At 46.2% G+C, this 14,093-nt stretch overlaps 4 protein-coding genes across 4 annotated transcripts in view; 3 read left to right on the top strand and 1 right to left on the bottom strand.

The window, feature by feature from the left end:
• Positions 1-110: 110 nt before the first annotated feature.
• Positions 111-881, bottom strand: LOC149332427 (histone H2B-like). Its single transcript, XM_089557997.1, has one exon. The coding sequence runs from the start codon at positions 815-817 to the stop codon at positions 443-445; it is 375 nt and encodes a 124-aa protein (XP_089414123.1). The 5' UTR covers positions 818-881; the 3' UTR covers positions 111-442.
• Positions 882-1,312: 431 nt separating this feature from the next.
• LOC149332426 (histone H2A) lies at positions 1,313-2,158 on the top strand. The gene has a single exon (XM_089555745.1). It carries the CDS (start codon positions 1,497-1,499, stop codon positions 1,869-1,871), a length of 375 nt encoding a protein of 124 aa, XP_089411871.1. The 5' UTR covers positions 1,313-1,496; the 3' UTR covers positions 1,872-2,158.
• Positions 2,159-3,034: 876 nt separating this feature from the next.
• On the top strand, positions 3,035-3,346 carry LOC149332425 (histone H4). Its single transcript, XM_089557513.1, has one exon. The coding sequence runs from the start codon at positions 3,035-3,037 to the stop codon at positions 3,344-3,346; it is 312 nt and encodes a 103-aa protein (XP_089413639.1).
• An 843-nt stretch (positions 3,347-4,189) lies between these two features.
• The window catches only part of Fancm (FA complementation group M), a 39,931-nt gene continuing 30,027 nt past the window's right edge, over positions 4,190-14,093 (top strand). Inside the window, exons 1-6 of the mRNA XM_089557995.1 lie at positions 4,190-4,812; positions 5,979-6,151; positions 7,171-7,248; positions 8,347-8,505; positions 10,260-10,503; positions 12,788-12,957. Coding sequence (XP_089414121.1) covers positions 4,299-4,812; positions 5,979-6,151; positions 7,171-7,248; positions 8,347-8,505; positions 10,260-10,503; positions 12,788-12,957 — 1,338 coding nt within the window. The 5' untranslated portion in view covers positions 4,190-4,298. The remainder of the gene's footprint in view (positions 4,813-5,978; positions 6,152-7,170; positions 7,249-8,346; positions 8,506-10,259; positions 10,504-12,787; positions 12,958-14,093) is intronic.

Raw genomic sequence — 14,093 nt, 5'->3', positions numbered from 1 at the left:
GGCGTTTTTTTTTTTTTGCACGCAGCAGCACTTCGCATCCCCCTAACGCTGCTCCGCCGGTTTTTTTTTTTTTTCCACGGCTCCCTCCCAGTCACGCACGACGGAAAGGAGTCTGTCCAGTTTTCTTTATTGACGCTAGAACACAAGTACAGGACAGTTTTGTTTTTTGCACGCACAAAGGCTAAAACACTGACACAGGTGGCGAGGTTGAAATGATGCGCTGTTACGACGCGGAATGCCACACTGACGGAAGTTCACTGAAAGTTCACAAATTGACACGAGCGGAACGCTCAGCACAGCACTCAATGGGTCGGTGATGTCCGTGCTCACTTCACCCCAGGGAACACGAAATGTTGAAGTGAACAGATGAAAAGAAAAAATGTCCAGCGAGACTTGACGGACATGAAGTTGGTAAAAAAAAAAAAATGAGGCGGCGGCCGCTTCACTTGGAGGAAGTGTACTTAGTGACGGCCTTCGTGCCTTCGGACACCGCGTGCTTGGCGAGCTCACCAGGCAGCAAAAGGCGGACTGCGGTCTGGACCTCGCGGCTGGTGATGGTTGACCGCTTGTTGTAGTGTGCGAGGCGCGAGGCTTCAGCGGCGATACGTTCAAAGATGTCGTTGACGAAGCTGTTCATGATCGACATCGCCTTGCTGGAGACGCCGGTGTCCGGGTGCACTTGCTTCAGGACCTTGTAGATGTAAATGCTGAAGCTCTCCTTCCTCCTGCGCTTCTTCTTCTTCTTGTCAGTGGTGCGGACGGCCTTCTGCGCCTTGCCGGCCTTCTTAATCGCTTTTCCACTTGGTTGAGGTGGCATCTTCAAAATGACGGGACCCAACAGCACACGAAACCAGGCGCCCAATGCCGGGAAAAATTGCAAGGTCTGCCTTTTAAGGAAAACCACGGCATTCACACACGCCACGCATTATAGTGGTAGTGCAACTAAACGTTGTGGTGCTGGCCTCTAGCGACAAAATGCAAAACTTGAAAAAAAGTTTCTTTTTAATATTAATAAATATGCAATACAAATTTATTTAAGCAAGAAATTTTATTTTTTTAATTAACATAAAAATTATGTTTGTTTTATTTAATAATTCAACAAAACAAAGCCTCAATTAATAAGTTTTTTGTATCAACCGCTAGAGGCGCGGTACGTTTTATTGCGCTGCTACCAAATTAAAAGCATCCTTTAGTATCGGGATTCACGCCTATCGTTGGAGCAGCTTCCACGAATCACCAAGCTGAAATTTGTCCATTGGCTCGATTTTTAGCCAATTGACACGCAGAAGCTAACGTTCAGTTGTTTGTTGAGCCACGCCTTCTGCCGCCATCTTGTTTATAGTTGTGCTGCGACGGCTGGCGTTTTTTCGAAGCGTTCCGTCGCCGTGACGACCTCTCTGGCGCCCACAACTTCCGTACAGGCCGTGTGTTCGAGTCAGCCAGCCGCGGTTCGTTTCTAGAAGCACTTTTTTCATTTCAAAGCGTTCTCCGCCATCATGTCTGGTCGTGGCAAGGGAGGCAAAGTCAAGGGGAAGAGCAAGACCCGCTCCAGCCGGGCCGGCCTGCAGTTTCCCGTCGGCCGAATTCATCGCCTGCTACGTAAGGGGAACTACGCCGAGCGCGTCGGCGCCGGCGCCCCGGTGTACCTGGCCGCAGTTTTGGAGTACTTAGCCGCTGAAGTGCTCGAGTTGGCCGGAAACGCCGCCCGCGACAACAAGAAGACTCGCATCATTCCACGACACCTTCAGCTCGCCATCAGGAACGACGAGGAGCTGAACAAGCTCCTCTCGGGAGTCACCATCGCACAGGGAGGTGTTCTGCCCAACATTCAGGCCGTCCTGCTGCCCAAGAAGACGGAGAAGAAGTCTTAAAGGACTGGTCGTTCCTCCATCCCCACTGCACGGCCCCCTTAAATTTTGACGTCGCCAGCCGATGTATTTCTTGGCTTGTAAAAGGAAGTGGGCAGACATGTGTTCTCTCAAGAGCTCGCGAGAGCGCTTTTTAAAATATATCGCTGGTGTAACTCTTGTGTGTACATAATTCAGTGTGCAGTTGTGTCGTCTCTGTAGAGTTGTGAATCCGTGCTCTGTGATTGCCTTGTATTTTTTGTTTTGCTGGTGGCAGTCTTTCGCGTAAATAAAGTCTCATCTCATCCACACTTACTGGTCTTGTTTTTCCTGCGGCAGAAAGGGCGCATGCTTTATGCCAACGTAATGAAAACTGCCCTGTTAAGGTTTCAACACAGCAGCGTCTCGCCTGGGTTGAATGCAACGAATGGCGGATAGGCGTTACGTGCAGCTAGAGAAACCGACGGTGCGAAGCAACCTGCGGTAATCAGTTGAAGCATGACAAAGAGTGGCTGACATGCCTGCATGTATCGAGCGTTGCAAGCTAAACCACTACATTTACTTTCGGTTTCGGTGAACGAAGTGCAGTATGCGTAACTATCGCGCTCAATGCACTTGTGGAAGGCTCGGTAGAGCGTTAAGCGATGAGAGGGAGACTAACGAAGTTATTACATTAAGGATATCATGTAATGTTCAAGCATACTGTTCTGATTATGGCTGCTATACTAATGCAATGATTGTGAACCTACGAAAGTGGTGCTAGGTGAAAGTGGAGGTCTGTTGACAAGCGATACAAATCCGGTGCACTCCGCCAACCTTTTAGTTTGCCCGTACAAACTGCTGCAACTCCTGCGTGTGGTTTCGGCCGCGGCAGCCAGAATGACATAGTCCTTTAGATTATCTGAAAGCGACAAAAATGCAATCGCCTATCTACCCTATCTCTAAAGCAGCCACAAAAACCACACCACGCGCGAAACATAACTTTATTACTGCTTTTTTTTTTTAATGCTCATCAACCAATCACAGGCGGCGCTTCCCACGGGTCCGCGCCATGCCATATAATGATGAGCCTACGCCGGCAGGCGTCACTCGGCGTTCGTGCTCAGTTGGGGTGCTTGCTGCTGGAGCTCTCATCGAGCGCTACGACACTGCTGTTTCGTTTTGAGTGAGTTTCGCTTGCGGTCACTATGTCTGGTCGTGGAAAGGGCGGAAAGGGACTCGGAAAAGGAGGTGCCAAGCGTCACCGCAAGGTTCTTCGTGACAACATCCAGGGAATCACGAAGCCAGCCATTCGCCGTCTCGCTCGTCGTGGTGGCGTGAAGCGTATCTCCGGTCTCATCTACGAAGAAACGAGAGGTGTGCTCAAGGTATTCCTGGAAAACGTCATTCGTGATGCCGTCACCTACACCGAGCACGCCAAGAGAAAAACTGTGACTGCCATGGACGTTGTCTACGCTCTGAAGCGACAGGGCAGGACCCTCTACGGTTTCGGCGGTTAAGGACTTATTTACCGACCATCTTCACTGCAGCGGACAGCATTTCCGGTTTGGACTATTATTTTCTGTACAGTCGCTCAGTACTTTCCATCTGTAAACCCCAGTTTTTAACCCACTTCACCGCCGCCGCATCGCAGCCCAAGTTCTGGATTTTTCAAGATGGCCGACGTCAAAACAAAAGGCTTCGGGCTGAAGCACCAGATAGGAGTGCCACTTTTCGTGCTCTTGTGTTCATGAGTGAATAAATGTTTTCATCATCAGTACTTCTATTGGTTACTTTGTTTTGTCTGACTGCACCAGCCGCGACTTGCCGGCGCAGTTGCTTGCATGCGGAACAAGGCTCCCATTTCCGTCCTATTGCCGATAATGGCGTCGGCATGTTGGTATGCGGTAAGGTAGGCTGGAAACCACCGTGCAATAGCTGCTGATGCGAGCGAGGCAAGGCGTGTTAAAGTTTAGTCCTAGCATGGTAGCAGGCTGCATGGTGATGGGCTTCGACACGCTCTTTTATGCGGACTTTAACCTAGTTATTACGGGAACCGGTGAAGTGTCGGTTCTGTAGATGTCTGCGAAAAACCAGGCCTCGCGTTCAGTTGCACTTGCGTAAACAAAGCGAACCATAACTAGCGTCCCAAAAAAAGAAAGCGTCGCAACTGCTTCGAATGTCGCGGATATGACTACAAAGTCATGAGGTCATTCATGCAAGTGGTCGTAATGGCACAAATAAGTTAGATGTAATTTCCTATGATGAAGTAATTTACTTCGATATCCAAAATCCTACCTAGCCGCCTTTCGCGCCATTGTAATCCAAAGCTCAATCCACCGAGAAAGCCAAGACTAGTTGTGGCGCGCAACAGGAGTGGCAAGTTGCGGCCTGCTATCGATATCGGCAAATTCTTGACTGCGGTTCTCTAAATTTCAGTGTCGGCCGTGCGCATTCCACGGCAAATTGACGATGAAGCAAGCGACGTTGTTCAAAGCATGGCATCCCAAAGGCTCGACCACGTTGGAGGTTCCGAAACCAAAGGACAAACCTCCCGATGACATAGTGGATCTGAGCGACGAAGATGATCAATTTTTGATCCAGGCGATGGACGAAACCCTTGCTGGTAACCTGCCGTCCACGTCCTTCGCTCAAGGTGCCTATCCGTCCACGCAGAAGGCCCTGGAAAACTTGGAGGGGTTCGACGTGGTTGCCGGCCAGACGTGGATCTACCCTACGAACTACCCTGTGCGCTGTTATCAGTTCAACATCGTTCAGACCGCTTTGTTTAAGAACACGATGGTCATCCTTCCGACTGGCCTAGGCAAGACATTCATAGCAGCTGTCGTCATGTACAACTTTTATCGTTGGTACCCGACTGGCAAGATTGTTTTCATGGCACCAACTAGGCCTCTTGTTGCTCAGCAAATTGAAGCTTGTTACAATATAATGGGCATACCACTGGATGACACTATGGAGATGACCGGTGAGTTTTTTTCTACTGCAACAACGTTGCCCGTGCTTTACCACCGAGAGTTAAGTTTTCGTCAAACGTGCTTAAATGGGTCTGACGCATGCTGACGTCTGTCATGTCGGGGACGCTGTAAAAGAAACCAGGTTCTGAAAGGTTCTAAGCAGATAATCGTGACAGTACTCTATTGTAAGTCCTTAAAGACCTGCCGTCGATTAACTGCAGAAACACAACGTTGTGTGAGCACGCGTTTAGCTCACAACTTGTCAGTTGAAAGCTACGAGCGCTAGGTGATAAGTCACTTCGATCTGTATGCAGTTGCTGCACTGGTTTCGTAAAGTTCCTCGGCGGTACCGCCACCATGCAGCGTCAGTTTAGGCAGTTCAAATGCAGCCTGGCACTGGCTGCTTCCAAAATCTGCTTAGGTTGAATGCAAGCCTAGCCATCTTTTGGCCTTTGCGTCGGCAGCAAATTATTACCAGCTGCGTGCCGCTGACATCACTTGAACCACGTGAAGAATGTTCAAGCAGCAAAGCGCAATGAAGTGTTGCCATCAATAAGCCCCCGGAAATGTCGTTTCACTGAAAAAAAAAAAACTTGCATGTATACACACAGATGATTTACGAATATGCGCTTTAATTGTTCCCATGGGGCTCGACTTGAATGATTGATGCCACAAACAGTTACTCACCTCATTTCAAAAACGATTTGTCCATTAAGACTACGGTCATATCTTTTCCGCTTCTCCGACATACACATGGGCATCACCATATTACTGCACTACAGCTACACTTCCACTTTGGAGAGTGCAAGCCAGCCAAGAACTCGTGCTGCACTAGGCTGGCACTTTTGCAGTATGAAGACATAAGTGTAGCTTGTGCAAGCTGCACTGGTAAAACGAATGTGAAAATGCTACGCTCTTTGAACTGGTGCAGCAAGTGCAGCCAAATCGAAGAGACCTGATGGCTTCCATAGGCATGCTGTTCTCACGCTCTCACGAAACAACAGGTTTGGGAGCCATCGTTTCCTGTTTCTAGGTTCCACACCAGTGTTGGTGAATTTTGAGACAAAGTACACTTGCAAACAGTCGAGCAAAATAGTGGTGATCGATGCTTACTAGGTTCATAGCCGTGATTCTAACCCGCACTGGTCTTACAACTAAAAGGAGGTGTGTTCTCCAGGCACGGTTCCTGCCGGTCAGAGAGCTCAAGGATGGCGGGAAAGGCGAGTGTTTTTCCTGACGCCCCAAGTGATGATGAACGACCTGCTACGCAACGCCCTGAGACCTCAGGATGTGAAGTGCCTGGTGATTGACGAAGCCCACAAAGCACTGGGCAGCTACTCGTATTGCCAGGTACAAAGTAGCCTTAAATAAGTGCTCTTAAATGCTGTTTCTGAGATTAGCTGTTTTCGCTTGCTAGCTTGTTGCCACATCTAAAGTCCCTGTGGACACCTTTGTTATCCACTGCAAGCTTACTTTAGATTAGTGCATCAGCACTGAGGCCCCTGCTCATCGATTTCGCTACTGTCTGTCTGGCGACGTGGTGAAGCCCCAGTGGTGGCAGTGCCTGTCATAGCAGGGCAGTGGCGCATTGCTTAACTGCTGCTCCACTGCGCCAGGAGTGGTATAAGTACTCCCATCGATCTATGAATATGAAGTAGAGAATGACAAATTCCACGCACATGGGCATTAATCCATTAACACTATCACATCATACCCTTAAGGCGGAGCTTAAGTGTCCCCCTCCAGTTTTAGTGCACTACCACGAAGTCCCCAACTCATCAGTTTTGCCGATCTTTTTCTGAAGCCTGCTTGACCTTGAAAACCGAGTCTCAAAGCGAAACCGAAGTGGAAACAGTAGTGCTAGCACACCTAATTCACATTTGGCCTAACTGCGCTAAATTGGCCATCATTTTTTCACTTTGCAGACGCGTTAAACTGCCAGATTGCCGTGTAGGTCTGATATTTTGTGATGCTGTTCAGGGCCTGGAAGACTTTTATTACAAATTAACCCAAAGTTGTAGCTTAATCCAGCTCTAAGTAGAAACATGGAGAGTTCAGAGTGGAAGGTATGAACTGCAGTAGCCACTCAAACACCTTTTCTGTACTGTTCGAAATTAATGTGGCCAGGGCAAATCGACATGAGGAGAATAGCAACATTGTTATGTTGAATATATATTCAACACAGTGGAGCAGTAGCAATGGTACACGAAGCATATATTTTGTTGCACTGGTTTCATTCATTGTTTTCCTGTAATTCCCAAACATCAGCCACCACACTTCATCATACCAATACCTTCTCATATTGTGGACAGAAGTGTAGAGTAACTACAAGGTAACATTTGTTCATGATCACTGCGGTATCATTACAGGTTGTGCAGGAAATTATCAAGTACAACAACCAGTTCAGGGTTCTTGCCCTGAGTGCTACACCTGGCACGGATGTCAAGGCAAGTTCAGACATTGTAGAGTGGAGACGGCTTGTCTGGTTTTTGCTTTATAGCCTCTTCAATTATTAATTGTCAGATTTAAAAGAAGGATTTATGATAATGAATAAATCCTAGATCATTGGTGAAGCAAAACACAAGACGCTAGTTGTTTTACTGTGACAACTACCAAATTACTATACTTATCGATACTTGTTTCTGGAGAAGGGATGCTAAAATATTTGAATTCTCATCACTCAAATTTTAAGGTGACCCTGACACATTCTTTTTACATAGTATTTGAGCTTGCATAGTCAGCGGTCACAAATTGCATCTCAGCCAGACGTTACCGTGATACCTGGACGTACTAATTAATAAGTTGCTATAATGTGTATATGTCATGTGAAAGGTATGATGTCATGATTCTGTGCCTTATGAGGTTGCATGCAGATTTACTGGTCTGCTGCGTTTGGTCTGCGATTGCTCATAGCCACCAGCAGTGAATGATCAGTGATGCAATGGGTGGAGACTCTGGTCTGTGCCCATGCTGGGATAAAAATGGCACGCTGCTCAGTTAGCTTGTTCACAGCTTTGGACATTAATGATGGAATGTACCCAAACAATATGCCTCATGTCATCCTGCTTATATTTGCATAAATTATTCTGTTTACATTAAATTACGCATCAGAATTTCGGAGATTTGATTCAGGTATCTATATTTTGTTATTGGTGTAGGTTAGTTTTATGGTTTTATGAGCTTTAACGTCCTGAAGCAACTCAGGCTATGAGGTGCACCATAATGGAGGGCTTCAGATAATTTCAACCACCATAGGCTTCTTTAATTTGCACTGGCATCACACAATACACAGGCCTCTAGCATTTTGCCTCCATTGAAATGTGACTGTCATGGCTGGAATTGAATCCGTATCTTTTGGATCAGCAGCCGAGCATCGTATCCACTCTTCCACTGCTGCAACTGTGTTGTAGGTTAGTGTAAAACAGCTGCAAGTGCAGGTGTTCAGTGGTAATAAATATAAAAGCTATTGTAGTGCCGTTTGGAGGCTAACTTTTCAGTAGCACAACTACTGTGGTTCTTATTTTCTTGTTTTCCATTTCATTCAGGCTGTCCGCAGTGTCCTTGCAAATCTGATGATATCCCATGTGGAGCTAAGAACGGAAGAGTCGCTCGACATCCAGCAGTATACGCAGAAGAGGACCATTGAGAAAGTGGTTGTGCCTCTTGGAGAAGAAATTGGCGAGCTGAAGAACAAGTTTCTGGGGGTGAGGAGGTCCTTTTCTCTCTTGCATCTTCTGGGTCAGTGCTGTTCATGCCTGAAGAACTGTGGATTCAGATTTGGAATGGAACAAAACACTATGGTGTCGAAATTTCTCAATTAACTTTGGTTGCATTTTATTTGCGAATCCTCATGTCTCTTCACATCTTCTAATTTGGAGCACAGCACAAGGAATAGGTAACGCTACAGGAGTGAAGGAACAGAATGACCCTGTGCTCACAACTGGGGTCACATAGTAGAAAGTTGGTTTTGAGTGGCCTAATATGCATTCAATGTAGCCATGTAACACATATAAATCACTAACAAGTCTAGCCTATGTTTTTGGAGTTTTATTATTACTCCTGAGATGTGCTTGCAAGCTGCTTTTCAGGCACATAGGGAATTAGTTATCTTCAAATAAAAATTCACTTTGGGGGCACGCAGCTTTGAAATCTTCCAAAAATGGCCAAAGATTGAGTTTTTAGCAATTGTTCTGTGCGCCTGTGTGTCTCATTTATATGCGGTGCCATAGTTTCATTACTGAAATCAGTCGGGAAACTCTCTAAAAGATTATTTCTTGAACCGCAGTGGCCGTGCATCATGCAGAAACGCTCGAGTAATTGGCATCTTTCTCCGTTACGGTCTTCAGACTACATACGCACCTTGTGGATTAGATTTTTTCATGACTCTTTTATCTATTTTGACCCAGTTTGTTTTGTTGCACTCCTAGGACCATAGTGCAGGTCCAGACGCTCTTTGTTTCTCAAATTTGGAATTTTATATATCTTTCATGAAATTTTCTTCACACTCTAAATGTGTCAACAGGTACTGCATCACACAAATTCAAAACCAGAATTTTTTCTCCTCAGAAAAAAAAAAGAATTCTAAGAAGGTCTTGACCTCTAGCAAGTCTGTAGGCGTGCAGTAAATGTTGAACCAGCATTATGCCACGTTTTCTTAACTCTGCAGCCTTTTCACAAGATTCAGAGGAAAAATATATGTTAGAAAACAATTTTCTAGAGATTTAACAGTGAAATTTTGTGAAGTAGTCATAATATTATTTTTAATGTGCTAAAAAATTTCAGGTAGGTACATAAGAAAACAAAAAAAATTAGTATATTGAAAGCTGCGTTCCCCCTTAAATGCAACACAATACTCTTATACCTTTTTTTTGTGCGTGGCATGTATTGTGAACTGAGAGGTACCAACTACACATTTCTTTGCCCTTTCAGAACTGAAACGAAAGCTTTTATGATCCGCTATAACTGATAGCAAAGTATGCGATCCAAAGAGTTTTCATATCTGTTGAGACCAATGCTATCCATTGCATCCTGTCAGCTGAGTTAATACGGTTAGTTAGGGAAAAGAGGATGAAGGTTGATGAATAGATTCTGAATCCTGTGTGGAATAATGAAGCAGTAGTTGGGCAAATACTGGGCTACTTTACTGCTTGCATACAAGCAAAAAATGCCTTTCTACTTGCTTAGTGATTTGTACATGCTTTCAAAGAAGCTCTTTATTTTCTCAGTAGTATGCGTACAAACAAAACTACACAAGGAAACTTGGCATAGTAGTTACTGGAAGTGGTGGTTAAACCTCTATTTTACGTATGGTAACTGAAAAAGTTACCAAGATGAAAGTCTGAAAGAGGTTTGTGAGCTTGTACATCTGATCATCGTTGTGAATTTCATAGCAGGAAAAACACCGACGCTTTTAGTTAAATGGCAAAGAGTACCTAGAGCCAAAACTGGTGGTGCGCAGGTGATCCGTACCTACCTTGACCGTCTTGAGAGGCTCCATGCCATCCCACGGCTGAATCCCGAGTCCCTGGGCAAGTACCGCATGCTGCTGCTTAAGGAGAGCTTCCAGCAGAATCCACCGAACGGCCTGAGTTCGAGGGAGTGCGGTCAGCTGCTGGGCCACTTCTCGCTTCTCATCAGCCTGTACCACGCATTCGAGCTGCTCCTGGCACATGGCATGCAGCCTTTCTTCTACTTCCTCAAGGGTGAGTGAGAAAGAGGCAGACGGCGCTCTCTCAGCGACAGTGTATTCATAGAGCAAGACTGTACAGGCATGACCAGCATAATATAGAGCAGCACGCTTTGGCATTTTTTTCGCCTGCTGTGGTGGCTCAGTGGTTATGGCGCTCGGCTGCTGACCCGAAAGACGCGGGTTCGATCCTGGCTGCGGCGGTCGAATTTTGATGGAGACGAAATTCTTTAGGCCCGTGTGCTGTGGTATGTCAGTGCTTGTTAAAGAACCTCATATGGTCGAAATTTCCGAATCCCTTCACTACGGCGTCCATCATAGCCATAGTCGCTTTGGGACGTTAAACCCCAGTAAACCAAGCCAAACCATTTCAACTTTTCTCTCACAAAGGTAAATGGTTATCATGGAGTCCTTTTCAGTCTTGACTTCCGGGCCGCCGCGGTGGCTCAGCGATTATGGTGCTCGGCTGCTGACCCGAAAGACGCGGGTTTGATCCCGACCGCGGCGGCTGGAATTTCTTTGGAGGAGAAATTCTAGAGGTCCGTGTACTGTGCGATGTCAGTGCACGTTAAAGAACCCCAGGTGGTCGAAATTTCCGGAGCCCTCCACTACAGCGTCTCTCATAGCCTTAGTCGCTTTGGGATGTTAAACCCCATAAACCAAACCAAACCAGTCTTGACCTCATGAGTTTGAATCGAGTGCTGGGGCAAAGATTGTTGGATTTTTAGATGCAATATTCTCATCAATGAATGAGCCTTTGTTGCCAAACAGACATCAACATACCAAGAAAGAGCTATGGAACCAATTTTTACTAAGGACAGAAAATTGGATAGAGCATTCCTCAACGTGTTTTGAAGGTTAGTAAGCTTGTGCAGCCAGCCATATGACAGGCAGCCCTTGTTGTGGCAGCTTGTACAGTTGATTCCAGATCTATTGAACTCGAAGGAAATTGTGAAATAGTTTGATGTATTAATAATTTGATATATGAAACATGCAACAAATAAGTTTATCTGTAACCTAGAAGTCCGGCTACGGTGCACGCATGCTAGCAGTGCACTTCCCGCAGTGACGTGCTGCTTGCTGGCAACATGCTGCTCGCTCACATCGCATTGAAGCTGCAGTGGACAGTGCTCAGGAACCAGCCACCTCCTGTCATAAGAGGTCTAATGCTGTTACCAGTACGGTACAAAGGCAGTGATTTCTCGCCAAAATTGAGGTGCTGTTGGTTTCTGCATCATGTGCAACAGCGAAACACACCACGCGAAATTCACCGTAAGCCTTCAGTCAGTTAGGCTGGCTTCACCGCATGACACCGGTGCGTTGCACGCTGACTTCTCTGCATGACAGCGCTGTTGCATTGAAAGTAGGCTTGCCAGACTGAAGACTATTTGCAACCACATCCCACGTGACGTGGTTTTACAGCAGCTTCACATGGCTAGTACTCACAGCAGGTGTCCAAGGCTGCAATGCTGACCTGGCTCCACTCATAAAAAGTAATTGTAGGAGCACCGTGCTGTTTGATATATTGATGTTCCACTGAATGGGGGTTCGATAAAGGCAAACAGTAGTGCTGCACTTTTGTGTGGGATCTTCAAGGGGAGATTTTGACTGTCGAAATAAGCAATAATTCAATACATCCGGGTTTGATATATCCAGGATCGGCTGTAATACATACCACCAGTTGTCACCGCAACATGCGCCTTTTCTTTCATGTAATGCCATCTGGCACACTTCTTGCACTTGCACCAGTCGGCGAGTTTCCACTTTCGTAACTTTTTTGCTGTATGAGAAGGGTTGAGGGTTGATGCACGATCATGTTCAGCATAATCTGCAACGCCGTGGAGGCAGCATTTTTGTGCTTTGCTGCCCATAGCAACATGCTGTATGTTTCGACAGGGTACTAAACATATCGAAACACAATGGAGAACTACTCGGTATTTTTAAACCACAGTCATCACCTGTCCGTCCTTCCCACTGAACCTGAGACACATTTGGATAGGGCTGTACGCTCACTGTGGGAATGTTTCGATGCGACATTGATGGTACTTGTATTAATCATCTGCAGCAGCATCTATCTCACACAGCCCTCCTGTTGCTGCAAAATGCTGATTCGTGGGTAGAGTTTTAGCAGGCACTAGCATACATCATTATTGTTCCCGTGAAGCGCTGGCCACTCATGTGGCCACTTACTTTTAGTGACAAGGGAGGGTGGAACAGCTTTTCTCTTTCTCAACCTCCTACTATACCAAGGTGCCGTAGTCTTCCCCGTCTAACTGTGACCCCACTTCCATTGGCCACAGGCATTGTGGATGGAGAGAAGAGCCAGCCGCGTGTCCGCTACGAGCTGATGCATAACAGCGAGTTCGAAGATCTCTACGTGCACCTCGAGCGGCGCTTGGGAGTCTCCGAGGCCTCGGCCAATGACACTCTGCACCCAACGGCTGCTGCTGCTGCGTCCTCGCTATATGAGGTGCTGTTCTTGTTATTATTGGTATTGCCATTGGTACTAATGGTATTGGTATTATTGTTTGAATATACGTCTGTCATTAGTTCTTAATGATGTTTCTGCTAACTTTAAATGCAGAGGTCCCCACAGGGGCAGAAGTATTCCAAGATAGTTCGGTGATTACCTGAAAAAAAAAGAAAAGCTAAAGTAAAAAACAACATGCATGCAAAAACCGCACTTCTATCAACACTGCATCATTCTTGGCAACCATGTGCATGTTCAGTCCATTTTATGCATTACCTTCTCAGGGGAGGTTCGTTGATGCGTTCCCGGTTCAAAGGCTGAAAATCGCGGGCATTAAAAATGCAGCCTAGAGATGCACTATTTTTCTCTCGTCCAGTACGTTCCCGGATAACACGCTTTCCCGGCTACTACGTTTAAAATTTCAACAAATTTTAGTCATATGACACGTTAGCAACCAATCAGACGTGAAAACATACGAGTCGGCCAAATATGGGGGCTCTCAACATGAGCTATGTACAATGCAGCTGTAGCGACCCGCCATAGTGGCTTTTCTATAGTGCTCCGGTGCAATGGGGCAAAGCACCAAAAAAAAAAAAAGTGGTGCATTAATTTGTGAGTGGGTCATTCTTGCAGGGTCGCTACATGAGAAGAAATGCACTGGCTTTGTCACGGGGCCTAAACGCTATGGGGCGAAGCAAAAATGCTGCGACAGTCAGCTGGCAGGGTGTCGTCTCCCCAGTGCTTAAATGCAACGAGGCAAAGCATTTAAAGAATTTTGAGGAAGGTTTCGGTTGTTTTCTCCATTGCCGTCGAGGGACCAGGTGTGCTGCAAAGTCCATTCCGTGCTTAAGACAATGCAGATGTGGACAGAACTTCCAAGCGCTAGATAAGGAGCTGTTCAGACCTTCTGCCAGAAATGCTAATCAACTTTTTTATGAAGTGAAATTATCAACAAATGTCTTATGCATCATTCAACAGTTCCATTTCTGAAATTTAAGCTCTTTCGATCACACGCTTTCCCGGATAATACGTTTTCTTTCACATTTAAAATAGAAAGCACCAACTAGGTTTTTGCATCAGTCCTGGGTTTGACTTGTAGCAAGTATTGGTTGGTTCTCACCACACATGCAGAAGTG

The sequence above is a fragment of the Amblyomma mixtum genome, chromosome 8, assembly GCF_055824585.1.
Source record: "Amblyomma mixtum isolate Tamu chromosome 8, ASM5582458v1, whole genome shotgun sequence".
NCBI classification, from domain to species: domain Eukaryota; kingdom Metazoa; phylum Arthropoda; class Arachnida; order Ixodida; family Ixodidae; genus Amblyomma; species Amblyomma mixtum.
This window is presented reverse-complemented; position numbering and strand designations above follow the sequence as displayed.